The sequence below is a fragment of the Perissodus microlepis genome, chromosome 22, assembly GCF_051167445.1.
Source record: "Perissodus microlepis isolate ML-2025 ecotype Zambia chromosome 22, ASM5116744v1, whole genome shotgun sequence".
Lineage (NCBI taxonomy): Eukaryota > Metazoa > Chordata > Actinopteri > Cichliformes > Cichlidae > Perissodus > Perissodus microlepis.
This window is the reverse complement of record NC_140481.1, coordinates 16,166,988-16,194,984: the sequence shown is the minus strand read 5'-3', so window position 1 is coordinate 16,194,984 and position 27,997 is coordinate 16,166,988. Positions and strand designations below refer to the sequence as shown.

Here is a 27,997-nt window from a genome sequence, read left to right as displayed (position 1 = left end):
GCTCTCTCTCATCCCTTCCCGTCATGCAGCGCTCTTGCTTGCTCCTCCGTCGAGCCGCCATGTTGTCGGAGTGAAAGCCTGGGGTGTTAGAGAGAAACTGGGGCTGAAATCCGCGACCATCCACCCTCTCCGCCGGTGAGTATCGAGTCGTTAGCGGTCGCGGTTGCTCAGGGGGGTGTTTATGCACGCTTCGGTGCGGGTATTGTCGTTACTGCGGCTCTGAGAGGGCGCTAAACGAGAATATTTTGCGAGGCTGAAGCGGCTGCCTCCCTTTCTGCTGCCTGCCTCCTTCCTCCCGTTGTGTCGGTCTTCCGCTCCAGACAGCTCTCGGGCCTTTGTTAGCATCCGCGTCACCGGGACCCGTGGTGCTGCAGGCTCGGCGGACAGGTGTAGTCCTCTGGTTATTTATTAATAACCACACTACGGTGGTAGGGAGCCGGGGGAGCGGTTAAAAACACTGCGCGTTTGTCCACCGGTTCGCCCGGGCTGAGCTTGTGTCGGGAGGCCGTGTTATTGTTGGTAGACACACAGTGAACCCCCCCACGGCAGCTCCGGGGCTGGCGTGACGGGACGCGGATGCATAAAGGTAGCTGCCGTGAATTATTTCACGAGGCATCCCCATACTCGGTTTCGTTTTGATGTGTCATGTCTGCCGGGAGAGAAATGTTGCTCCAGCGTTATCCCCCCTTGCTAGCTTGCATGTTGCCCCTCTCGTATTGTCACACCCCTGTCTGTGCCCGGTATGCGGTGGATTGATCCCCCGGTATTGAATGATTAACCCAGTTAGACCGTGAACACCGCCGCCTGTTTCCGGGTCCTCGCATCAAACTTGTGGCAGACCGAGCCGTGTGCGTTTCTCGGCGGGGAATGGCCGCACTGTGCTGGATTTCCGGGTGTTTCTCTGGCTGATTTCGGAGCAGTAGCAGAGGGATAAAGAGCTAACATTTCCTTGTGGCCGGTCCAAGAGTGGAGGAGGGATAATCAGTCGGTCCGTTTGTTTTTATCTTATTATGGGAGGGGGGGTCTTCATCCGGTCAGCTTGTGGTTTTGTCTTTGTAGAGGGGGTGTGTTGCACAGTGGTTACAGCAGACATTGGTAGCTTGCATGTGTTTGATTCATAGTGTCTGCCAGTCTCTTGCAAAGGTAATTACCGTATATGGCTCAGTGTAAAAAGAAGTGCTTGTAATTTCTTTCTAGCCTGTGGGGACATTAATGGGAAGCTGCTCATTTTAACAGAGATTAGAGGTAAGAGTCAAATACAAATTACACCCTTCTCTCATTGCTGGAGATCAGGGGCTGTTGTGCAAAATTGTTGACCACCAAATGCTTGGCCTTTAGGTCCACACCGCACATTTTAAAGATAATCTGCCCTTCACTCTTTACCTGGGTTAACAAAACAACTTCTTAAAAAATAAGCACCACATCTTTGTCTCTGTTACATGGCTAAATAAATCCTCTAATTCTTACACCAATGTGCATAGTTACTATTTTAAATTGTTCCTTTTACACAATGCACTAAATGCACTGCAGGTTTGAGAGGTAAATCTAGCAAAGACTTGTGCATTCCAATACAATAACAGGGATATTGTTACAGAGAGCCTCGGATCAAACTTTATGGCCATTAATTCTGTAGTTTATAATACATCTGATCTATACTGTCATGGAAACTGTTGAATGATTAGATACCAGCTAACATTTTCATCAAAAAACTAAACATTATGATATTCATAAATGGGGGATGTATTGCAGGACTGATTTACCCCCTGATAGCCATGCCTGTAAACAAACAGTTCTGCATGTGCAGTACTGTGCAAAAGTTTTAAGCCCCTCCTTATTTCTTTATGCTTAACTAGGAAAATGAGAAATATATGCCATAGTTTTCAGGAATGCTTCTTGAATGACATTCAAAGCTCTTCTTTGGATGTTGGCTGCCTTGTTCCATTTTCTGTAAAGCTGATCCCACACTGCCCGGGGTTCCGGGGAGGTCAGTCTATGACTGATAGTGCTCCGTTGTGTGTTACTGTGTTTGGGATCACTGTCATGCAGAAAAATGAAGCCGCTGCCAATCAGATGCCTTGGATGGTGAATCAAAATCTGATGCTATTTTTCTGCATAAATAATTCCATCAATTTTAAAAAGGTCCCCAACAACACTGGCTGAAATGCGACCCCAAACCATGACAGAGCCTCCACCGTGCTATACAGATGGCTGTAGACAGTCACTGTTGTACCCCTCTCCTGATGTCCTCCGTACATGCTGATGATGATTTGAATAAAAAGTTTCAAATTTGGATTCATTTCTCCATCAGTCCAGTCCTTGTGTAATTTGATACACCTCAGCCTTTTTTCCACGTTTCCCTTCTTTAAGAAGGCTTCTTGACAGGCACCCTTCCACTGAGACCATTTCTGATGAAGATTTGGTGAACGGTAGATGGATCAACTCAAGGTCCAGATGCATCTCTCAGGTCGCTCCATTTCTTAAGGACATGACTTTCGGACACTGTTGATCTGGATAGATCATAATTTTTCCTCCTTTTGTCCAGGTTCCTCCAAATTTTTAACAACACACTGCACATTATGGAGAGTTTTTAGGTATTAGCTCTTTGTGAATCAGAGAAACACAATTTTATTGTTATCAAACTCTGGTATGTCTGTCAAACTTTAGCTTTTTAAAAATTTATTTATTTTTAAAATACAGATTTAAGTAATGTGAACAAAAGATGTGTTTTGCGACAGGCTGCTAGTAACAGTGCCTAATGTTGCATTTAAAGTTGGTTCTTTGATAAGTTGTCTGTTATGCATAAACACAACACTGGTTCATCCCTTGAGTTAGGTATTTTTTTTTCTTCTGCTTGAATGATTCATAGATCAGTGTTAAGGGGCTTAACGAACAAAGAAAAAAAGTGTTCCTCTGAAAATGGCCAGGTGCAAGGACAGAAAATTAGTGAAAAACTTAAGACAACCTGCAGAACTTTGATAAAGACCAGTTAAAAACAACTTTAAGACAGTGTGGCTCCTTGGAAGCCACACTGCTGTGAAACACCTTGAACTAGACAGGAAGTAACTCATCAGTGACTCTGCAGAATATGCAGGTCAGTGTGTGTGTGTGTGTGTGTGTGTGTGTGTGTAAATACCTTTTTAGGGGTGAGTAATTTGTAGAAGTTTCACAACATTCCTGCCAAGTGAACCTTTGTCACTGGAGTTCATAGCAGCGTGTTTGCATCAGCCAGATACAGAGGGTGCAGTAAAGTTTACATTCTGCTGCCGATAGGCAGGTTGGCAGTTAAATCAGCTGCTGCCCTGGGCTGGCTTGTAAAATGTTCTCTGGTTTACTTCTGTATCTGTTGATCCCAGTGCTCTTGTGCTGATCCTCAGCAGTTAGGCAGCTTTAATAACAGTTCACCATTTTGTCCTAAAAGTGTTATACCAACAGTCTGGTAAGCAGTATTGCAGCATTGTGTGTGATATTCTTTGGCCTTTTTTCACAAAGAATAAAGTCCAAAGATGGTTTGAAGGTTTGACTGTTTTAGTTAGGTTAACATTTTATTTTTTAGGTACGTTGTAGTGCTTTTGAATCGTGATTCTAATATATAACCTGTGCACACTGATAGATTTAAAGTTTGCTTTTAGCTTGTGTGAAGCTAGTTTTTGTTATTGTATTGCAGTTGCATAAAACAGCGTTAACTTTCACCCGGTGCAGAAAGTAAACAATATTTGTTTAAATATTTTTGCATCTCTGGTTTGTTGTCAAACCTGTGAGGGCTGTCCTACTGGAAAATGAATGAATTTTGGCTCAATTTCCTTTGTTTTCTCATTTGTGCCTTAATCAAGAAGTTTATTGTCATTAATACCGCAAAACAAAGTGGTTACACTGAACAATGAAATTCTGACTTTGCAGGTTCCCTTCACACAAATAAAAACAAAATTAAAATACAAAATAATAAGCACAGAAAATAAATAACATAAAGCAAATACTACAGTACACTGGAGTGTAGTCAGAATATAAAGTGCAGTTTGTTATCTATATTAATTGGTTTACAGGATAGTGGCACTGAGCCTGACCTTTGACCACAACTCTGGGGGAACCATAATATTACAGACAAATGATTTGGTTCATTTTTCTTCATATGCTTCCAGCCACCTCGTTTCTGAGTAGGGGTCATTGTTCACAGCAGTTTAATTGCTGTGAACTAATTTGGCAGCAAGCTGGCATGATGACATGGGAAAATGTTAGGTATGAAGTAGGGCTGCCACGATTAGTCGACTAGTCACGATTACGTCGACTATCAAAATCGTCGACGACTAATTTAATAGTCGACACGTCGTTTGAAGCTTTGTAAGATCCCAAAAGACGCAGGAATAAGTAGTAGGATTTAAGAGTGTAATAACGGACTGAAACAGAAGATGGCAGCACTGCATGTACAAGGATGCCAGCTGCCGTTAAACACCAAAGACGAAGAAACTGTGTCCCAGAATTCATAGCGCGGCCCATCGCGGCCCTGCTCAGTTCCAACAATGGCGGCAGCTGGTTAGTTTTAATATTACTCTTATTACTCTTTCTGGGTCACAAAATAAACGTTTTACATATTTTCAGGCGAGAATGTAGCTGTGTAAACTTCAAATATCTGCTCAGTTTATCAAGACGCCACATATTTTCAAAAGCGCTCCGACGTTTTCGGAGGCGTCTGTTACCCACCAGCTCGATAGTTAGCCGGGGGCAAGGCTCACTAGAGCCGGGTAAAAACACCGGACTCCCGGCAAATCGTTTTCAAACCCACCGCTGTCTTTCGCTACTCAGGTTAAACATGATATATAAGTCACTTAGATAACTTAAAAATGTTGTTTGGCTTTTTTCAGTGTTTTATTTGTTCCTGAGTAAATCGGTTTGGATGAGATTAAAGTTACAGTTTTTACACAGCTGAATAAACGTCAAGCAGACAACTGATTATCAGAAGTGTGAGAATCTACTCCGGTGTCCTGTTATATTTTAGATAGCAAGGAGCAGTTTATTAAACTCCACCGAAACAATCTGCAAATTTCATTAAAATTTAATAAACTATCATCTTGTCTTTATTTTTGGTTAGCACATACCTTAAACACTTAAAGCTGTAAGCTAATGATAGTTATATAAGAGCAGATGCATGCTAGTGCAATAAGCTGTACGTTTTATGTTGAATGGATGCATGATCTGATTAGTCGACTAATTGCAAAAATAATCGCAGACTAGTCGACTATCAAAATAATCGTTTGTGGCAGCCCTAGTATGAAGATAATATAGTGGGATCTCAGTTTTATTATTCTGAGTTGTTTTTAGAGGAGCATGTATTATACAACCCTGCAGTACATCCACCCTGGCAAAAGTCAGCTTTGTTGTTGTGTAGAGATGCATGGATTCATGCTTTAGATTGTTGTGCTGATTAATTATGCTGCATTGTGTTGCAGTGTGTTTTTTCCCCTTCTTCTCATTTAGGAGCAGATGAGCTTTTAATTTACAGCCCACAAATGAATAAACATCAAATCTCAATAATTATTTTATTGCAGCGAAGTTGGTTATTGGACTGCAGCGTTTTTATTCATAATTTGACACTTGTGCTTCGCGGCTGTTGGATCTTCACCGTTCATCATAAGATTCGGTGTTAAATTGGTCAGAGTGCTCCAAACTTTTACTATGTTGAACTGTTATGTTTTCTGTGACTGATGCATTTCACTCACTCTGGACAGGCTGTGGTGGAATGAGCAGTGTGTGTGTGTTGAAGAGGAAAGCAGTGCTCTGGCAGGATTCATTCAGCCCCCACCATAGAAGTACTTCTCCCAGCATGCCCGTGGTGCTGAGCAGCGGAGGACATGCCCCTCCAACTGGGCAGACCCCTCAGGCCACACCCCCCAGCCAGCAGGTAAAAACCGCCTCTCTGATACATTTGCTGTTTTCATTCATTCATGTCTTTTTTCATTGAATTAAACTGACGTGATGACTTTCTACTACAGCGCATACAAAAGGTAAAGCAGTCTACCTGCATGGCTATTATAGCTCGCCTCTCTCTGTGATAAACACATTGTAATTCCTCTGACATGCAGACAATAAAAGTGTCCTGCTGGTTTAATAATGAAACTTTTAAAGTGCGATGTTGTTAACAGCAGGAAATGTTTAGTTGTTTAGTTTACCCCAGCACTAACTTAACAAAAGCAACTAAAAACTAGTCAGTCCAGTAAGACGAGGCTCATGTGTAAGACAGGAAACTGAACTGTAAACAGCAGATATTTGGGTATAAACTACAAAAGTACTGAAAGCTGGTCAACTGGTCAACAGCTTATCTGGTGTCACAGTTTGTTGTAATTTGGTGGGGGGGCACCAACAAGAACTAATAGACTTCTCATTCTTAACAATGTAGTACCTGTGGTGTTTTAATACTACAGCTATTATAGTGTTGTTCACAATGGTGCAAATCATATAGTCTTTCCCTTATCAGTATTCATCATGCAATATTTTACCACAAATTGGCAGACCACACCAACCTACCTTAATCTGAGAATTTCTGCCTTGTTTTGAAGGTTCTTGTCCTCATAATCTACCAATAGAAGGTGCTCCTGCCTGACTAACACATAAACAACCAATGATTAGTTTGTCAAGGTTTTGTAATCTTTCAGTTCCTATTTATATACACTGGAAACCATTCACTCATTGCACTTTGCAGTGAAGTGATGGCTTGTTGTTTGCAGCATTCCAAGCTCTGGTTGTCTAGGTAACCCTCTAAAGCAGGGAATGGGCAATTAATTTTCCCAAGTGGCCAGATGAGAAACTGGGACTGTTGTGGAGGACCGCACCAATGAGCTTCTATCGCACATTTTGCAGCCCTCCATAACCATTTCTTGTTGCCATGTTGCTATGCATCATTAAAAGTGGGGATGCAGCTTCAGTGTTACTTATTAATAGGTGTTAGCAGGTGTAGCTGTCAGATGTAGCCAGGAATTGTCTACGTTTTTGGGGTTTTTCACCTTTTCTCTTTGACATTATCACTGAATTTCTCAAATGATGTATTCTGGTTGGTGTTTGGCTAGCTAGCTAACTCTGTTAGGCAATTTTAACTGGTCATATCTGGGTGCATCTGTCTAGGCAAATGAGGGTAAAGGTCACTGATCTTACACCTACTGTTTTACTTTAAGCAATATCATAAAAATACCCATATGACTGTAATCTCCAGTACTTGGTTACAAACCCTGATTAGAGCACCAGAAAATGAGACATTGCAACACAGCCATTAAAGCTTGATGACACTCATTTCAAGCTTTCTGGAACATGTGCATTTGACTCGAGAGCTAATGAACCAAATAATTGCAGTCTTATCTTACTAGCTTTAAGGCTTTTGTATTGCCTCGGCTGTTATTAGCTGAATAAACAATGGTAGTTAAAGGAGCTCTGCTTAGCATCACGCTTGATAAATGCAGGGCATCAGCCACAGCAAAGGGGACCTTCCTCATTGTTAGATCACTAGTTTGGATTATGGTTTTTCAAGTGAAGCGGTAACACCCTTCACTGGCTTCTGAAGCTCAGATGTAGTGAAAACCTTATTTTAGGAGTTAGCCTCTGACCATCTGATCAGGGTCTTTTAACTGCTCCACGCTCTTATTTTAAGTCCACAGGTGACCACACTTATGAGGGTGAAGCGCATAAACTTGATCTTCATCTGACTCAGTTGTTTGTTTTAAACCACTACGTAAAAGTTGTTATTGTTGTTATTTCTGCTACATCGGGTGTCCATGAACAGAGCTATTTTCTGGAAATGAAGCTGACATGTTGTAGCATGAAGGTGGCTACAATCATTAGAGCACTGCCTCTAATGGGTTATTGTTTTGGTTTTTTTGTGTTACACATACAATTCACATGTTTGGGCTTTCTAGAGAGTCAGTTTTATATCATGAAGATTCAATTCAGTGTTGTCAGCTCATTTTTGTAAAAAAAAAACAAACAAACTCGTGGCTGCTGTGATAATTGATTCTTTGTAGGTATTTGTATAGAAAAATTACTGAACTTTTTGTCACCTTTTTGGATGTGAGGATTTTGCAGATTAACAAGGGTAAAATGTAACAAACCAACATGGGCTGAATTACTGTGATGAATACATAATAAACCAAACATATATTCCTGAATTAAGGAATATATATACTTTGCGGCAGTTTGTAGCAAATGATCCCAAATCTCTTTGGTTTGTGTCAGGAAGGTCCAGCTTAAAAATCTGCCAAATCAAACCTGGAGCTACTCACTGTGGTGATCTGTGAGTAAAGAAGGAGCAGAAAGTAGCTTCATCTTGTGGGAGTTTTAAGTGATGCGCTACTACCTTTTCTTTCGGTGCAATGCATGATGGTATACTATGCTTCTATAGTGGCAATCAACTCCTCCTGAAACTTTTCAGTTTAGTCTCCTATACATCATTCACCACTTTGAGCCAGTGACTGAGCGACTTCACATTGTATGTGTTGTTATAGACTTTTTGAGCATTTTTTATGGGTTATGTGACAAATATTTAGATTTTTTTGTGCAGTACAGACCATCCAAGATGTTTGGACTTCAGTTTTGGTGAGTGAAGTTCTGGTATGTCTGATGGTCTGTTGCTTTGCTACTAATTTTAGCCAGTATACAATAAGGTTAATTAACTTTTATTTATATAGTGCCAAATCCCAACAGTCGCCTCAAGGGACTTCGTAGTTGATGTAAAAGACTGTAAAGTATTAGAAAATCCCCCCACAATGAGATGGTCCTCCTTTGAGCAAGCACTTGGCGTGAGTGGGAAAGAAAACCTCCCTTTTTAACAGGATGAAACCTCCAGCAGAAGCAGGCTCGGGGAGGGGCGGCCATCTGCTGTGATTGGTTAGGGGTGATGGGAGGAAGACGGGGTAAAAGACACAGTGTGGAAAAGAGCTTGAGATTAATAATAGGTGATGATTAAATGCAAAGTGTTGGATAAACACATACCAGAAAGAGATGAGTGAAGATGAAACCCTCAGTGCATCATGGGAAGCCCCTATCAGCCTAGACCTATTGCATTAGTTGTTAACTTGGCCCTTAGCACTCTAGCCTCTTATCCATATAAGGTCACTTCTGACATTTTAAAAAAAAATTAAAACAGTGATGTTGAAGCTAGACAATGGTCAAAAACCAGTAAGTGTCACATGTCTTTGGTTTGGACACACCGTCTATCCTTATGTCCTCCTCGCTGCTGGATTTCCTGCTGTACTCATTTTACAGCCAAAAATGTTCCTGAAGCTCATCTGTAGTGTCCTCTGCTGCTTAACTGAAATGTTGTTTGGTAGTCTGAAATGTGGCCCCCAAATCTGTTAATACGGTGATGCTGCTGTGACAGGTCTGAACGATATACTGTCTTCAGCACTGTGTAAATTGTATTTGTTCCACAGCAAAAGAAACATTTTAAGGCCCCAAGGTAGTCTGAAGGGGTAGAAAATGTTAGTTCATGATAACAAGGTTGGTGTTTTCATGAGTAATCCTTGGGGGGAGAAGAATGTTTTCTGATAAGCAACAATTTGGTCTGACTGGCTGTCTTGTGCTTTGCGTGTACAGCAAACAGTAAGCCCAGCTGTTTCCAGTACATGGTAACCGTGGATTCTTTGATGGTGGTGTCTTGTGGGGGAATTTTGAGTTTTCCCTCAAAGTGAGAGAGGGAGGAAGTGACTGGAGGCTTTTCTGTTAAACAGAAGTATTGCCTCTTACTTGGACCTGAGAGGATGTGGCCTTACATACTTCAGCCTGTTGTCGTGTTTGAGTGATGCTGCTGATTTCTGAAAAAATACAAATGACACATCCTGAGAGAAGATATTTAACTGGGGAAAACTTCAGCTTTTAAAGATGTGTTTATATTGTAATACTGATTTTCTTTTTACCTCTGAAACATGCCCTCCATGCAGTAATAATTAAAAAGACTAAAACCAAAGCTTAAACAATAAAAACTAAACTGAAAGAAGGAAATTCACTCTGAAAAGTGAAACTGAACTAAATTAAAAACAAAAAGTCAAAATAAAACATAAAATAACTAATTAGGAAAACCCCCCAAAACAATAAGAACTCTGGTTTCGGTGTATATTTTCAGCATGTTCAGCTCTGGTGAATAACGTTTGCAGTCTTTCTCAGGCACTGTGTTCTGGTTGCTGTTACCAGTAATTCCAGGGTAATGTGCATGTGTGTACTTGTGTCTCTCAGGGTGTGGCGGGCGCTGGACGTTCCCAGGACGATGCCATGGTAGACTACTTCTTCCAGCGGCAGCATGGCGAACAGCCCGGCAAACATCGCTGGCCCACTGGTGACAACATCCATGACAGCCAGGTGTGTGTGTGTGTGTGTGTGTGTGTGTTAATGTTGCACAAGTGGCAACATACAGCAGAGACATTAAAGGAATCAAATTTTTTGTTAGTGACCTGGTAACACTGCCAAAGTTAAAGAGCTGCCACGGCTGTTATAACCTCTACAAAATGCCTTTGTGTAGATGAGTTAGTGACACAACCTGATCAGCTGTCATGTTGTCTTGTGATGCAACATACATCATCTTTATTACACGGTGGCGTAACCATCGGTATCCTTGCATCTGTCCATTACCAGCCATTTCTTTTTTTTCACAAATCCGTCCAACTCTTCCACATTTGTGAAAGTTTCGGGGCGTTTTTTCATTTCACCCGATGCATCTCTCTGCACCATCTCTTCAGTGTCCTTAAACACAGTGTGGTGATAAGTATATGTGCTAAAAGGGAAATAATTTCCTTGTAACTAAAACTCCAAAGTAACTAACTCATCTACACAATGGGGTTTTGTTGAGGGTTTAGCAGCTGTGGCAGTTCTTTGAGTTGAAATGACAGATTTAATCTCCACAGTTTTCTCAAAATGATCACTAATATATATCTATTTTCTTAACATGGTCCTGATACTCCTTGATAAGTGTTAGCTGAATGGGCAGTCTCATTTGCTTTGTGTTTGCAGGTGCGCTCCATGGACGAGCTGAACCATGACTTCCAGGCTCTCGCTCTTGAGGGACGCGCTATGGGAGAGGTGAGACAAGAGTTGATGAATCAGGGTCACTTATTGTGAAGAAGATGATGACCTCAGCCAATAATGGAGCATTGAGGCTGGTTGCTCATGTTTGCACTTCTAAATTTAGGTTGAAATGAGTGCTTCTGACGAGGGCAGACGCTGTGGATCAACACTGCGACATTAAACCGCCTGCCCTGTATTTTGTAGCTTGGGCATTTGGCTGAATAGAAACATGATGGATTACCGGGAGTGAGTCAAACTTGAATAGCAGGAAATCCAAGAGGAAAAAAAATAGAAATGGATCAGTTGCTTATGAGCTAAAAGCGGTGTTGGGTTGTATTTTTCGAGACTGAAAAGCTCTGAAAGCCGAGAAGAGATTGAGCAGAGATGCTTATTAATTCGAGCTCGTTGGACCGGCTGTTATTTGTTTTGTATTTTGCACTCAGTAAGTCTGTTAATGTTGGGCCAGTGCCTGCAGTTAGTTTTGGCTTGCTTGATTACTGTTTTGCTGCTATACACTGTAATATATCAGTAGTGAGAGTGACTATTAAAAGCTTACAAAAATGACTCTGTAATCTTTGTTTTTTAACTATAAATGGATTTTTTTTGCCCCTCTAGCCAGAAGATACACATCAGATTAGTTTTAAAAGTTTTTTTTTTTTTTACTGTGAAAAAAAGAAAAGTATCACTGGGTGTAATAAAAACTGAGGAGAGATGAAGATAAACAACTGAACTGCTGATAAGGTGCAAGAATTTCTTTTGAATCCAAGCATGAAGCTGTTCCCAGCAGGAACATTGAGCTCCTGTTTGTTCCTCTACGCTAGTTTTTGTTGCTGCAGAAGCAGTTTATGTTTTTGATTGACTCATCCAGTTAGAATGACCTGTTCTTGTTTGTTTTTTCGGGGGGGTTCAGTCAAGGGTCGAAGTACAGATGTTGCTGGAAACACAAGAATGGACTGTTTGCAGCAACAAAAAAAGAAGTTCGCCCATTTGTAGTCTTTGCCATCTACTCAGAGCTCTGCTTGTACAAACTTCCTGTTCTGTATGGATTGGTTTTTAGTTTGCCTGTTCTCCCATCTGCCAGCAATATCTGTGTAACCTCATCATTTCTTTTGCCACCTGTTTCATTTCTTCATTGTCTTGTGTCTCTGCAGCAGCTGCTAACTGGTAAGAAGTTCTGGGAAACAGATGACTCTGGGAAGGATGGACCAAAGGGGATCTTCCTGGACCAGTGGAGGGACAGTGCATGGGGGGCTTCAGGTATTTGCCATCCTGGGATCTGTTTGTGCCATGGCTGTAGGGAGAAGGTTGGAGTGAATGCATTTTTCCCCCCCACTTAAGCACAAAAACGACCAAAACGATCACTGTCAGGTGTTTGGAAAATATATATTTAGTTTCCTGCCAGACTCAAAGGCTGATGTCAGAGTGAGATCTCTTGTGTTCTCCCAGATCATGTCGAGATCTGAGATTCCTGTTGTATCAAATTAACACAGTGTGGGTATTTCTGTAGACGGGATGACAAAAGAAATATCCCGGCTTTTTACAAGTCATCTGGCGCTGCTCGTACATCATGTCTGCACCGGGAAAAATGCTGACGCGTGTTAGCTCATTTCTAGAGTGTTAAATACTCACTGGTTCATGAAAAAAAAGGAAAAAAATCCTTTTGTATTCTAATTTTTTATGAATTACAGTCATATAAAAATGCTTTTCACATTACTCTTTGCAGTCTTGTGGAAAAAAAATTTTTAACACACCTTCCATAAGAATTAAGTGGGTCAGGAACAGCTGGGTGCTGCTATTCAAATGCACTTAACAGATCAGTAACAAGTTTTGGCAGTTTGCTTGTCTGGAGGATTCAGGTGTGTGTTTGCACAATCCTAGCAAATTCCCCACCCCCACTTAACACCACCACCACCACAACAATGCTCAAAGAAAGTAAACAAAACCCAAACAAGCGCTACATTTTGGTTTGCAGGCCTCCACCTTAGCAGAAAAAGACTGAACAAGTTTGGCATGATTTGGAAGGGCTGCCAGGAGAAACTCTCTCTCTAAAGCTTTGCAAATTTGCATCTGAACAAACCACAAGACTTCTGGATCAAAGTGGAGATGTTTGGCTGTAATGCACAGTGCCTGTTCAGCAAAAACAAAATGCAACAACAGGACAGTAATCCCAACCACAAAGGTAACTCTACAACAGAATGAGTGAGGTGGGGGAAAGGAATGAAGGCGTTGCAATGGCCCAAAGTTCAGACCTCAGCCTGATTGAAATGCTGTGACAGGACCTCAGGAGAGTGGTACAAACAAATGCCCACAAACCTCAATGAACTGAAGTGTGGGTGAAACCCCCCCTCCCACAACGGTGTGAGAGACTTCGGGCTATTTCTGCTACAACCTTGTTAATCATAGTGTGCTTAGCTTTTTACAGGGCTGCGTAGAGTCCTGTGAAAACTGAAAACGCTTTCAGACAATATCCAATGAATGATTGAGTTGTAACACATTGATTTGATGTTTTTGATAAAGCTGATGAGTAAATGAAATGAGATAAATTAGTTAAAACTTTGAGCCGTTTCCTCATATGCACTTCAGTTTCTGTAGAATCAGCTCAGGAATATTTCTACAGATATTTTTCTCACATGTCACATGGCAGAATTTATACACGCTATACCAGTGAATGTACTTCACTATTAGCCATGCTATTCACACATCTACTCAATCCAGCATGGATGTCATGCAGGCTTTGTTTTAGGGAGCTAGTAGCTGTTGGATGAGCCGGCTAATGTCCGATGTGACCGCATCAGAACATTTTCCCCGTACATTTCTGTTAAGAGAGGTCTTGGAAAGGTCTGGTGCACGTGTGGGAATGGCTGTATCAGATTTATTAGCAACACCAAAACTTCCTCAGTACATAAATAAAATGAAAAATACGGTAAATAAAAGTGATGTGCAGTATGTAATGAAACTGGAACCTTCCCCTTTGCCAGTGCTTGTTTCAGCATGTGGTTACATGCGCTCTGCTGTATGTGTGTGAGAAGCTGCCAACAGCACTGATTAAGTTACTGAAATCAGCCATAGTGCCTACACAGGCCCAACGTTGAGTTTAAGTTACTCAGATTTTGTGCACTGTGTGTAAATGGATTAAGATTATTTGATATTGCTGATATCCTAATTTCTTATGAAATGCTATCAAATACATCAGGAGCTTTGTTATTCCGCCCAGCACATCTGTAACAGCTGAACATGTTGTTACTGCTCCGGATGATCATTTCTATTGAAAAATCTTCAAGCAATCTGTTTTGAAAGCTGCTACTTTTTGTTTGCACAGTTTGCTGAGTAAACGTGTCGTTCTCTGTTCCACTCACGGCAGATCACTCGGTGTCTCAGCCAATCATGGTGTCCCGTCGGCCAGGGCAAGGTTTCCATGGCGGTGGTGAAGTCGGGGTGGGCTCTGTGATGTCTCCACGGTCCGAGAGCGGAGGGCTCGGGGTTAGCATGGTAGAGTACGTTCTGTCCTCCTCACCGGCTGACAAACTGGATTCCTGTCTTCGAAAAGGACCCTATGTAAGTGTCATTACTCAAACACTTCTGTTTCCCTGATCATGCTAACTGTAACTGCCACACACGCCCATTGTGTCATTTTCTCCCACTGACAACGTGTAGTTTTTGTCAGTGTCACTTTGTCCTTCCTGCGCCTTCCTCTGTGTGTACAGCAGAGGAGCAACACTGTGCATCTGGTCTCATTGTATCATTTTCGCTCCGTCACACAGGGTCAAAGGGATGGAGAGGTGGAGGAGGAAAAGAGGGAGAAGCCAAAGACGACGTTTGAGGGAGAGAAACTAAAAGAGCTAACGGAAGGTGAATCTGATGTGATCAGCGATGTCATCAACCCGAATGGGCTGCCTGTACAGAACGGCCTCGACGTGGACGTCAAAGAGTTTGGGTAAGAATCTGCGTGACACAAGAGGACACACCCACACCTTAGAGAAATGATTGGGTACCCTTTAGATATTAACCGAACCTCTGCTCCATGCAGTCGCCCCCCGGGCAACATGCCGGCTCCCGGCCCAGAGGGTGATCTGCTGGGCGGTCCCGGGGGCGTAGGGCCTGAGGGTTTGACACCCCTGGGAGGTGGCGGAGGTCCCAAACCTCCTGAGGACTTTTCTGGCGTGGAACAAGGTGGTGTTACCATGGACCCCATGGAGTCGGTGATGGAGCCGCTTCAGTTTGACTACAATTCTCAGATGCCCATGGACTCTGCACCCACTGTGGGCTTATTTGATTACACTAACCAGCAGCAGGTAAGATCACCAGGCAGAGAAGTTATTTAGTGTGTGTTAACAGTGCTCAGCTCACCTATGGTTCACCTTTCTTTGTGCTGTTTGCAGCTGTTTCAGAGAAACAATGCCCTAGCAGTGCAGCAGTTAACAGCAGCCCAGCAACAGCAGTACGCACTGGCAGCCGCACAGCAGCCTCACATTGGTAAGTGTCTGTGGGACATGCGGGCAGGAGCTCATTCGAGAATAATTTCCTCACTTTCATTGTACTGAGCATTGTAAAAGTTACAGTTTGATGGAAATACAGTGAATCACTACGTGCCACAGAGCTGACTGAAAAGTCTGTGATTGTAAACAAAAACAGATGCGACTCATTTTCTGTCTAAACTGCATGTCAGATGGTTGTATGGCTTCACGCACGCATTATCTTTGATGGTGTCGGTGTTGCAGATGCTCCCGAACTACCCAAAAACAAACAGTCACGTGCATTTCATGATGATTGGCCAACTTCTTCTTCTGGTATATTTGTATTCGTAGCACAGGGTTTCCACTAATGTTTGCAAAGCTTGACTCCCTGGCTCGGTGTATAGACTGGCTGTTTTTATTGTTTGTCTTTCAGTTTAAAATAAAATAATGCCTTAAAGATTGAGATTTGATTAGTAAATATGACATCCTTGCGAGTCTCTTAAGTAGTTATGCCATAGCTTCACAACAAGTCCTGTGATTTTCCTTCATGTATTATGTAAAGCCCTTTTGCCCTGGTCCACCTTCACCCTCCTTGTGTTTTCCAGGTCTGGCTCCAGCATTTGTGCCCAATCCTTACATCATCAGTGCTGCGCCGCCAGGGACAGACCCATACGCAGCGGGCCTAGCAGCAGCAGCTACCCTCGGTGAGACGTTCTTCTTTTTAGACACGCTGTCACCTCCGTTTAGATTTCTGTTAAATGCAAAACAAAAATGTAATTTTCCCATGTTGACCCATAAATATGGACACTGTTGCCATATCTCAAAGCTACTTTGTGTATCTGTTTGTGTCTAGGTCCAGCAGTGATGCCCCCCCAGTACTACGGTGTGACCCCCTGGGGTGTCTATCCAGCCAACCTTTTCCAGCAGCAGGCTGCTGCAGCCAACAGTTCAGCCAATCAGCAGGCAGCAGGCCAGGGCCAGCAGAACCAACAGCAGGTCAGTTGGCTGTCCGACAAAAAACTGCACACGGGCTCCCACCGGCTCAAAATATTTCTGTGAGCGCTCGTCTCTCACGCCAGTTAAAAAGTGCATTTAGACAAAGACCTCTTCATTGATTATTAAATGATTATAAGCAAATCAGGGAACTGCTACTTGTTCTTCTCCCATTTGTGTGGTTGAGCTTTGTTTCTTATTCTACACGGAACTAATTCAGAATTTTGCTTTTCTTACTTTCTAAAGGTGATGCGTGCTGGAGGAAGTCAGCGACCTTTGACCCCTAGCCAAGGGCAACAGGGTCAGCAGAATGACCAGCTTGTGGCAGCAGCAGCAGTCAACTCAGCCCTCGCCTTTGGGCAGGGGTTAGCAGCAGGAGTACCCGGTGAGTGCAAAACTATAAACAACTCAGTTATGCGTTACTGCCGCCTGTCATCTACATGAAAGAAACATGTCAAAATCTTCTTTCTCAGGGTATCCAGTATTGGCGCCCGCAGCCTACTATGATCAGACAGGGGCCCTGGTGGTCAACACGGGAGCCAGGAGTGGCCCCGTCCGCCTCATGGCCCCCGCCTCCGTCATCATATCGCCTTCTGCAGCACAAGCAGGTAAACTAGCAGCTAACTTGGAGCGTGTGGTCAGAAGCCCAGCCTGCCTCTGTTGCAATAAACGAGACTGTCATGCACACAAAACAGCAGATTACAGATTGTGGCCTTTAACAGCATGTTCCAAATGTCCCATCTAACCAGAGCACGCAATTATGGGATTGTGACTATGTACTTTCAAGTCTGGACTTAGATTTGCACAAGGAGTTCCCATGAGGGAGTATTACTGAGTTTTTAAAAAGCAAGGTTTACATCACTGATGGAGGTGATTGAAAGCATGGTTAGGGAAGTAAAAGAAATCAATCTTACGATTATCTTCAACGACGCATTTTCTTAACACAATATAAATTTTTTGTTGCTTTATGAGATGATTGACTTGGATTGTTTCCCGTCTCCAGTTGCTGCTGCAGCAGCCTCTGCTGGTGGTGCCAATGGCGGTCTTGGTGGCGGGGCTAACGGTCCTTTCCGTGCCATGACATCCCAGCAGCCTCAGCAGCAGGGTGGCCCCGGTGGCGCTCTGGGAGGAAGTTCCTTCTACGGATCCTCGTCCCTCAGCTCCTCTTCCCAGAGCTCCTCTCTGTTCTCACAAGGCTCTGCCCAGCCTGGACCAGGGTCTGCCTCCTTGGGCTTCAGCCAGCCAGCCTCATCCTCTCTCGGTGCCACTCTGGGGGCCACGCTGGGAGGGTTTGGCACTGCAGGTGGGAATGCACTCTTTCCACACGATATCTTTGGTTCTTTTGGGGTCTTTTAAAATAAATCTAAGTGACTTGCCAATCAATGTTCCCTCTAAGCTGCGCGCGTGCGCAATTGCGCACTGCTGGCACGGTCTCTGCGCACAGAAAATCTGCGTTGCGCATAGAAAAAAAAATCTGACCTGTACTGAAATTGAAATTAATACTTTAACAATTCTGTTTTGCAGTGTTAGTCAGTAATTGACTGGCTGTTCCCGTATGGGATTAGAACGATGCCACCTTATCCCATAGTCCAGCCAATGATGCGATTCACATTCGTATATACACAGCTAATCAACGTCGTTGACAGGCTATGACAGCGACCTTATGTGTTTTTTGTTTTTTTGTTTTTTTTGTGTGTCCCGTTTGGATCTTTAGCCATCAGAATTGTTGTCTTAAGGCCAAGAAAGATGCCAAGCGGATTTATTTTACCAAGTGGATCATCATGGCCTTGCCATATTGGTCCATTTGATTGACCTTTATTATAATTACACCTTATGTGTTTTAGCTAGCAAAGCGGCGTGGCTGATGTGGAGTGAAGCCACGTTAATAACAACATGTACAACCATTGGAGATGTGAGCAGGACAGACGGAACAATTGACGGAAAAAGTGTGGACTTTATACCAGTTTTTAAATTATGTTGACAGGCCACGTAAAACCAGAGTTATGATAAAAATATATGCAATGTTTGTTTTTCTTCCTGAATACTATCGTTGTTTATATTTACTGAAACGGTAAAAACTGCGTTTCATAAGGAAAATGTTTGAAAGCACTCTCCACCTGTGAGCAAAACCAAAACCAAAAAAAACCCCACCCTTTCCTATTGGTGGAAAAATGTACCATGTCGATCAATCAAAAAAATGATATGGCAACATGGTATTTAGATGTTTAGAAAGGGGGGAAGTTTTAGGAGTGACAGCGGTGTTCTGAGATGTGAGAGATTTGCGACGTTTAGCGTGTTTGGAGTCTAAAGTTAGTGTGTTGTCTTGTGTAGTTTAGTGTGTTGTGTAGTCAATAGTTTTGTTGTGTGCGTCAGAACAATGAGGCGACTGCTGAATGTTACAGGAGTGATACATCGCCTGTTGTCAGGCCTGCAGGTATCAGACTGTTGTTCTCCTTTATAGTGGACAGAAATTATTTTTTGGAGTGGCACAAATAATTTGTGTGGCATCAAATTTGATGCAGAACAGCTGATTGTTCTGTAAATAGTTTGAAATGTTTATTTAAAAAAACGCCTTGGCTACAGTTTTAGGTAAACAGCTGCAAAAAACGTTGTTGTTTGCGTAACTCAGTTACTTTTTTAAAGAAGTAACTATATAATTAATTGCCCAACATTGTATCATTATATACTGTATTTTGCAGACAGAGAATTACAGGACTCTCTCCCAGACCACAGACTCTTAATACAAGTCAGAGCTTTATAAAAAAAAAAAGAGAGAGAGAGAGAAAGTTTTGTTTTCAAAATTGGAGTTCAAGTTATTTTTACTTCCAATAGTGTTAACATACTACACAGGTCATGAACAAGATTTGTTTACATTTTCATTGTAAGTGGGCTAAAGCAGTTAATTAAAAGTAGGCTAACATAAATGTAAATGCTGTAATTTGATTATTTTAATAAACCATGTAACTTTGGATGGATTCGATGCTGGCGTGACCACAGTGCACACGTCTGCTGTTGCTCACAGTGGTCCAAGGGACCGCTCAGGGAGTTTGTGTGTTCGCTCAGACACATGAAAAATTAGAGGGAACATTGTTGCCAATGTATAATGTAGCTGTGAGTAGTTAAACTGAATAACAGTTACTGATAAATACAAACAGATAACCCGATTGAATTCATATCTTTGTCTCCCTCTAGTGGCCAACTCGAGTGGTGGCAGTGGCTCAAGACGGGACTCATTGACAGGCAACAGCGATTTGTATAAACGCACACCTTCCAGCCTCACCCCGATTGGTCATGGAGGATTTTACAACGGCACCCTGGGCTTCAGTCCATCCCCTGGCCCTGTGGGCATGCCTTTACCCAACCAGGGGCCTTCCCATTCCCTCACACCTCCACCCTCCCTGTCCAATCACAGCTCCTCATCCAACCTCAATCTTGGTAAGCATCTTTTCTCTGGATGTTGGGTTAATTAGGAGTGCTGCTGGTTTATAATGATGTTTTATCAGTTGATGGTTTCTTTACTTAACTTACCAGAACTTTTTTTTAAGCTTTACAATAATGTAAACAAATATGCATCATTTAGAGTTTATTCTAGTAAAATATGTGTCTGGCTTAATTGAGAAGCGGCCGTCGTTCAGTTTTCCAAACTAACAAATGGAGCTGAAGATTTGTACGGCAGCATGTTTTGAGGAACTAATTATAAATTGTGTCGCAGTGTTTTGTTTTGCGTGATTGACAGTTGGCAGAGTGAATTTTAATGCAAATCAGTGTTGATGAAATGATAATTAAACAAACTGACAGCCAGGGCGAGGCTTCATTATGACTCGGATGGATTATCTAGCTGTGGCATATTCATTCACATGCATCAGATTTGTCATTCTGTACAGATTCAACCAATCAGAAAGGACTTTTTTGTTTTTTTTTCAAAGGAAGGAAACTTAAGTGTGCACTGACATGCTCAGCTAGACACCGAGTTTATCTAAGAACACAGGTTTTTGAGTAGTAATATCCTCTACTGCTCAACTTCAAGGATAAATTCCATATATTTTCAGCTAATTCTGTGTCAGACAGGCTGAATGATGTTCATTGTATAACTTGCTTTTACTGTTGCAGTACCTATCGGTACTTATTTGTGTGTGATGTATTTTTAGGTTCATATTCTCTTAATTTGACTTTGTGACAGTCCCCTTTCTCTCTGACGCCTCAGGAGGCCTGACCAATGGCAGTGGGCGTTTCATCTCCGCAGCTCCAGGAGCCGAGGCCAAGTACCGCAACGCCGCCAGCTCGGGCTCCTCCCTCTTTTCCCCCAGCAGCCAGCTCTTCCCATCATCACGGCTACGTTACGGCATGTCGGACGTGATGCCATCAGGCCGGAGCCGCCTGCTCGAGGACTTCAGGAACAACCGCTATCCAAACCTGCAGCTCCGAGACATTGCCGGCCACATCATGGAGTTCAGCCAGGATCAGCACGGCAGCAGGTACGTGTGGGCAGTTACCTCCAGGATAAAATAACACCTTTGAAGTACCCTGAAAGTCTGTCCCATGAGTAATGGCAGTCAGTTGGAGGCCCCAATAACTGCAGGTTAATAGGATACCACACTGTGCACGACAAGTATGTGACAGGGTGTGTTACTGTGAAACGTCAACTTTTAGGTGTACCACTAGTGCCAGTTAAGTTATAATGAAAAAGTAGAAACAAGTAAAGTCTGTCTGTGGCTGCGACTAATGATGTGCTACACGATTAATATACCAGCCGCTTTAGCAATTAATCGTTCGCGGTGGGTGTTTGTAGACTCTGAAGCCTCCAGACTGTTCATTTTGTATTACCAGCAGTTTAAACACACCAAATCATCGCTATTGTGCTTGAATTTCAAGTAATAACTTGCAAATATATCAGGCCATTGAGTCTATTTGTCTTTAGACACATTAACTTATACAGAGAATTTTTAGTAGACAGGACAGTGAAGACTGGAGAGAGAAGTTGGGCGAGGTTGTGGGTTTAGCACAGGGGGAGGTCACCTTCTCAGCCAGGTGAGCTGTAGCAGTGCCCATCGATAATGTACTTGCATGGCAGGTTTATTTCTCACATATTGATCACTGACAGTTGATGTGTGACTGAAGAGTCCTTTTCAAGAGCAAAATTTACAAAGTGCTTTTCAATACAGAGTAATTAGAATTAAAATGGTATAAATCGATTAAAATAAAGCCATGTCTGAAACGGTGCATCCTAAGCTTCTTTTAAAGTGAAGGTATTAACAGTGTCAACAGATCTTAGGTCACTGGATCTATGTACAGCCAACATGATTGTAGTGGTTCACTGATGTATGGAGACATTTGAACGTGTTGTGCTATGAAGTGATCACCAGATTTTTAAATTGAACCCTAAACTTTATGAGGAGCCAGTGTAAGGAAGACAAAATTGGGCCTTTTTAGAGGACCCTGTGAGATATCTCATAGCAGCATTCATTTGTAGGCGATCCAGGGATGATTTGCTCATACAAAGAAATCATGAATTACAATAATCAAGGCGAAATGAAATAACTTTGCAAATCTGGACAGGTTTGCGATTAAGCTCTTTAATTTCATGCAGTAACCTCTATATTAAACATTGATACTGACAGAAAAGTGTTGTCACTGAACCATCACTGCCCGACACTGTGACGCAGTCCAGACATGTGCAGACTTTTCTGCTGAAGTCATCTGTGAACATATCAACATGCCCGATCTGCACGTCCCAGACAATTTCTTTCCACCATCTCAGTCTGTTTTATCTCTCTCCTCGCCGGGCATCCATCTCTTCACCTCACAGGCTGCTCGCTTCCTTCAGCTCCCTCTTTGGACCGTCTCCACTCCGACTGTCCCTCAGGTTAAAGAAACTGGAGCACTTCTCTCTCAGTTCTCTGTCTCAGGACATCTGTCTCGCTTTATTGCTCTGACGTGTTTGTTTTCATCTCCAGTTTCATCTAAACTTTGTAAATCCCCTTTATGCACTTGGTTGATTTTATGAGAAGAGTCTGTGTATTTTCTCACGAGGCTTGTAAACATTGCAGACAGGAAAAAGTAGAAGGGGGGAAAAACAGAACAAAAGATGTTTGTTGAACTTAATTTAAAAGATATACTTTTATTCATCCTCGTTCTCTTTTAAAGGTTTATCCAGTTGAAATTGGAGCGAGCCAGTTCAGCAGAGCGCCAGCTCGTCTTCAGCGAGATCCTGCAGGCGGCCTACCAGCTCATGGTGGATGTTTTTGGGAATTACGTCATCCAGAAGTTCTTTGAGGTGTGTGTGTGTGCAGTTGATGCTGTGCTGCGTGTGCCTTTGAAACGCCATCGTTAAATTTATGGGAAAGTCTCAGGCGATTATTCTTCAGAACCACGCCTAGCTTTAATAGCTTTTGTAGCCTATCTGATTTTGCTTACATGTGTGGTGTTGCATATTGTCAAAAGGATTAGAGGCTCATTTTGTTTGTGCGTTTCAGTTTGGCAGCCTGGACCAGAAGCTGGCTCTCGCTGAGAGAATCCGAGGTCACGTGCTGTCTCTGGCCCTGCAGATGTACGGCTGCAGGGTCATTCAGAAAGCTCTGGAGTTCATCCCGTCGGATCAGCAGGTTATTGTAAGTACACTTGTGAGCGTGTAAACATGACCCTAAATAAATCTATCCTGTCACAACTCTGCTGCGCTTAGATTTCTGCTGAAGGGGGGGGAAAGGGGGAAATATCCTAGTGTCCCAATTTGTTAGCACATCTATTATCCACGTGCTGATAATTCAGCTGTGAGTGAGAGCACATTGCTCATAGATAACACATTTCTATTTATACAGCAGAATGCAGCATCGATGAAGAGGTACGCTGGGCTTTTATGTTGGCGCTACCTTGTGAAACAGCAGGCTCCTTGTATGCACTCTATCATCAGCGTTGAATGAAGCTAAAGACGCCACAGTTTATATGCAAATGTAAACTGGTGCTATTCAGATAAAGCTAGAGGAATATCAACAGGAAATAATTTAGTTTGAAGTCAGTGTTTTAGGATAGGGTCTCTCTGTGTGTATGTGAGGAAGTAAGTTATCCATCTTTGCTTAATAGACCCCAATAGATTCCTGCAGGGCATCTGTTAAAAGCCCAGTGTTATCTGTCTGGCTGTGAGCCGCAATGAAAAATGAAGGAGAGGCTGAAAAATGCCATCAGGCAATATTTGATTTCTCACAAACAATTACTGTCCCTCTCCTCACTCCGCCTCCCCTCTGTCCCTCTCTTCTTCTTCTTCGTCTCTGCAGAGCGAGATGGTGCGGGAGCTGGACGGCCACGTGCTGAAGTGTGTAAAGGACCAGAACGGTAACCATGTGGTGCAGAAGTGTATCGAATGTGTCCAGCCTCACGCGCTGCACTTCATCATCGAAGCCTTTAAGGGACAGGTCGGTCTGCACAAAAAAATATTTCCACATTCAGTCACTGTAGCACGCCAGCGCATGGCTGACATCCACACACACTCGCTGCTGCTGCCTGAAGGCAGCGAGCATATTGTCACCGCCAAAGCACATAGACACACATGCTCAGGCCTTTTTTTTTGTTTTTTCTTCTCAGGGACAGGGTATGTTGCCTTGGCAACAGAAACCTCAGCCCAGTGGCGACAGCCATCTTCTACCTACCTACAAGCTAAATGTTACATTAGCATAAAGTGTTAAAATAAAGATTGTGTGTTCGTGCATCATCCTTTTGTTATCTACACATGAAAGGTCTCGGTTTTGAGACTCGACTCGGCGCTCTGACAGTAAATGTTACCACCGTGTGAGTGTTTTGCTTCTCGAGCATTTGCATGTTGTGTAATGGCACGTCTCGTACCCGGTGGCTCAGATTTGTTTTTGTAGCTGAAAGCATGTCAGGAATCTGTGTTTCACCTTCCCTGCAGGGGTGGGCCGGGTATGCGAAAGTATGCCTCTGATAATTCGAGGCGCTTTGTACACCATAAGTGAAAACAGTTTGAGTTCATCTCACCTCACTGAGCTTGAATTGATATGCGATTGTGAGCGGAATGACTAAAAATGTGCAACTACACGCGTCTCTCAGGTCTTCGCCCTCTCCACTCACCCTTACGGCTGCCGAGTGATCCAGCGCATTCTCGAACACTGCCTCCCTGAGCAGACGCTGCCCATATTGGAGGAGCTCCATCAGCACACAGAGCAGCTAGTGCAGGTGAGGCACTCAGCGCTGTCAGTCTTTGACTGCAGCTTTATATTTTTCAGGATAACGACATTTCAAGTTAGCTCAAAGAGGGGGAAAAAGCTCCTCTCGGAGCCTCCAGATTTCTGAAGTTGGCTGTGTTTGATGTGACGTCAGAGGCACCAGCTGTCCTTCTCACGTTTTTAGTTAATGTGTCTGCGGTTTGTTTTATTTAGGACCAATATGGCAACTACGTGATCCAGCACGTTTTGGAGCACGGCAGAGCCGAGGATAAGAGTAAAATCGTGGCTGAGATCAGAGGCAATGTACTGGGACTCAGCCAGCACAAGTTTGCCAGGTAAACACCAACGCACGCACGCACACATGTGCGCACGTTGTCAGCTCCATCTTTGTTTGAGAGGTTTTCCTTTGGTTTCTTCACACCTGCAATCAGATAAGGAACTTTTTCTGTGCCTGGGGGACGTTACGATATTTATGATAACATCTGTTACTCAGACACTTTGATCATGAACCAAACATGGTACAGCCTTTATATTTACACCATAGGCACACATTACAGAGTAGATGATCTAATGTGATTTTGGAGCTTCTTTAAGCTTTAAGTCACCTGCTGTTGTTTAAAATTCAGGCCAGAAATGATCAAATTGGGTTACAGGTACTTCATATACAGGCATAGACAGGCTTGTTGGTGTGGGAAAACATTTGCTTGTGTTCTCACTCCTCTATTCTAGTGGCTTTTATTAACACTGCTCCTCCTCCTTTCTCCAGCAATGTGGTTGAGAAGTGTGTGACCCATGCGTCACGGGCAGAACGGGCCGTACTGATAGATGAAGTGTGCAGCCTGACTGAGGGCCCCCACAGTGCCTTATACACCATGATGAAGGACCAGTACGCCAACTATGTGGTGCAGAAGATGATCGATGTGGCCGAGCCAACGCAGCGCAAAATCGTAATGCATAAGGTTGGTAAAGGGGCCAGAGGGGTCATCGTGCGTCCCGTCTAAATGTTGGGATAAAAGATGTGATTGTAATCCTCTTTTGTTCAGTGTTTACTGCAGTCACTTATGGGGACGTCGTGTGCATGTTGTTGTTGTTGTATAGCTTTGGCATTTTCTGGATGAGGAGGTGTTTTCGGGCGTTTAGAGCGCTGGTCTGTGTTACAGTTGAAGGATAATCATTGAACATTTCACCCTTTTTAGAGCAATCAAATGCAGTATCTGTGATTTAAAGGTTGGAAATAGTCATTTTTATTATGGTGTTGGTGTAAAGTTCAGCACATTCATTTATTCCCCAAACAGCCCGAAGCTCAAAGTGATTTAAGATGGTTTAATTCAGCTCATGAACAGGAATAAGAGGTGAATAAATTGAAGCTGTTCTCGGCTATAAAACCTATAAACTCGAGACTATTTGTTTCAGCTCTAGATGTCAAACCCTGGGGAAGCTTTTCAGTGGATCCTTAAAAAAAAAAGTCTTAAATTCAGCAGTGTGAATTTTTTTTAAGCAAATTGGATCACTAACGCGAACAAAACTATAATGAAACCAACCGTCATTAATGCAAAACTGTGTAGGCAGGTTGGATTGATGAGAGCTCATCCAGCTAATGCACTCTGTTGTTGTGTCCAAGTAGCAACTACCTCTAAAGCTATTAAGGTACAAATATGTCTGTTAACTTGACCTCCATCCATAATGGGAAAGAACATTTCAGTGAAGTTTGCATTAATGCGTACACTCACCGGACACTTCATTAGGTACATCTCACGAGTGCCAGATTAGGCTCCTTTTCCCCTTCAGGGCTGCATTAATTCTTCGTGGCGTAGAATAAACAAGTGCTGGTGCTTTCATGTTGTTTACACCAGATTCTGACCCAACCATCCGAATGAAATCGAGACTCATCAGACCAGGCGGCATTTTTCCAGTCTTCTGTTGTCCAGTTTTGATGTGCTTGTACGAACTCTAGCCTCAGTTTCCTGTTCTTACTTGACAGGACTGACACAGTGCGCTCTACTGCATACCTGGTTGTAACAAGAGGTTATTTGAGTTACTGTTGCCTTCCTATCAGCTTAAAGCAGCCTGGCCATTCTCCTCTGACCTCTGACATCGACAAGGCACTTTCAGCAGAGAGCTGCTGCTCACTGGATATTTTCTCTGTAAACTTTAGAGATGGCTGTGCAGGAAAATCCCATTCAGATGCTCACTTTGAACTTTAGCAGCTCGCCTTGGCTGTGTCTACATGCCTAAATCTATTCAGCCTTGCGATTGGCACTTGAACAGATGTGTCTAACAAAGTGTCGAGTGAGTGCAAATCAGAGGGCGAATTTAGAGAGCTGGCTTTTATTTATTCCTTTATTTATTAACTCTTCTAGTAATATTTGCTCAGTCGGTTTATAGACTGGCATCTATCAACCTCAGTTAATGTCAGCCTCGTCACTGATGTGAGGTCTGCATGCATGTAAGGGGACTCGAAAAGGAGCAGATTTGTATCAATTTCTGACTAACGTGTGTGTGTGTGTGTGTGTGTGTGTACAGATCCGGCCTCACATTTCCACGCTGAGGAAGTACACGTATGGAAAACACATCCTCGCCAAGCTCGAGAAGTACTACATGAAGAACGGCGTCGACCTGGGTCCTCTCTGCGGCCCTCCTAATGGCATCATGTAAACTGAACCCCCTCCCCCTCCTCCTCCCCCACCCCAAAATCATGTCTACCACCTCCCCACCCTTCAGCTCACCTTCCTCATGCCTTCATGTCTACCCCACCCACCCCCTCATCTGACCCTTCAGAAAGCATCATGCCCACTTCACCCCACCGAATCCTCATAGAGGACATCGTGTACCCCTCCCACCACTGTTTCCATGACAACCCTTCGGGAGGAGCCTGTTGCTACAGGCAGCCTTAGTTGGTGGGTTGGGGGTTTTTGGTTTTTTTTTTTCTTTTTTTTCCTGGTTGGATTTTTGGCACCCCTCCCCCCACTGGACTCCAGTCTGTAAACTGGGTGCAGTGGAAGGCAGCGACGGTGGCAGGAGGGGGTGGGGGTGAACACGGAGAGGTGAGACCCACTCTACTCACCCCACTCCTCCTTTTTTTTTTTTTTTTTTTTTTTTTTTTTTTTTCCTTTTTTGCTTCTGATAAACTCAAAAGATAAATAAATCTTTCACTTTTTGCTACTGCTGCATACACAATCCTAGAGCCCCCTCCTCCTCCTCCTCCTCTCATTCTAGCTATTTACCACTATGAGATGGAACGAATATTTAATTTGTCTGACGTCCCCGAATCATAGACAGACACACACACAGACACACACATGCGCGCGCGCCACCATCAGCTAACCAGCAGACAGATCATTTAGC

General features: G+C 43.2%; 1 protein-coding gene across 5 annotated transcripts; it reads left to right on the top strand.

Moving 5' to 3' along the window:
* Positions 1–10: 10 nt before the first annotated feature.
* Positions 11–27,768, top strand: pum1 (pumilio RNA-binding family member 1). Of its 5 annotated transcripts, none has more exons than XM_084918933.1 (23): positions 11–135; positions 5,721–5,893; positions 10,207–10,329; positions 10,978–11,046; positions 12,186–12,288; positions 14,393–14,586; positions 14,793–14,965; positions 15,059–15,323; positions 15,411–15,504; positions 16,091–16,189; positions 16,339–16,481; positions 16,725–16,863; positions 16,952–17,086; positions 17,482–17,781; positions 19,671–19,913; positions 20,659–20,953; positions 22,623–22,752; positions 22,952–23,086; positions 23,747–23,884; positions 24,537–24,662; positions 24,866–24,987; positions 25,419–25,611; positions 27,176–27,768. In XM_084918933.1, the coding sequence occupies exons 2-23, from the start codon at positions 5,732–5,734 to the stop codon at positions 27,305–27,307; spliced, it is 3,513 nt and encodes a 1,170-aa protein (XP_084775059.1). In that variant the 5' UTR covers positions 11–135; positions 5,721–5,731; the 3' UTR covers positions 27,308–27,768. The 5 variants fall into 5 exon arrangements, with proteins under 5 accessions (XP_084775059.1, XP_084775062.1, XP_084775058.1 ...); XM_084918936.1 differs by having other exon boundaries at positions 12,183–12,288; positions 20,686–20,953; XM_084918932.1 differs by having other exon boundaries at positions 12,183–12,288.
* Positions 27,769–27,997: the final 229 nt, after the last annotated feature.

Bases quoted from the DNA above. Each gene is read 5' to 3' on its own strand.
- pum1 (XM_084918932.1), top strand. From the start codon at position 5,732: ATGAGCAGTGTGTGTGTGTTGAAGAGGAAAGCAGTGCTCTGGCAGGAT. The intron at 15,505-16,090 runs GTAAGTGTCTGT...TGTGTTTTCCAG, and splicing joins CGCACAGCAGCCTCACATTG to GTCTGGCTCCAGCATTTGTG. The intron at 17,782-19,670 runs GTGGGAATGCAC...GTCTCCCTCTAG, and splicing joins GGGAGGGTTTGGCACTGCAG to TGGCCAACTCGAGTGGTGGC.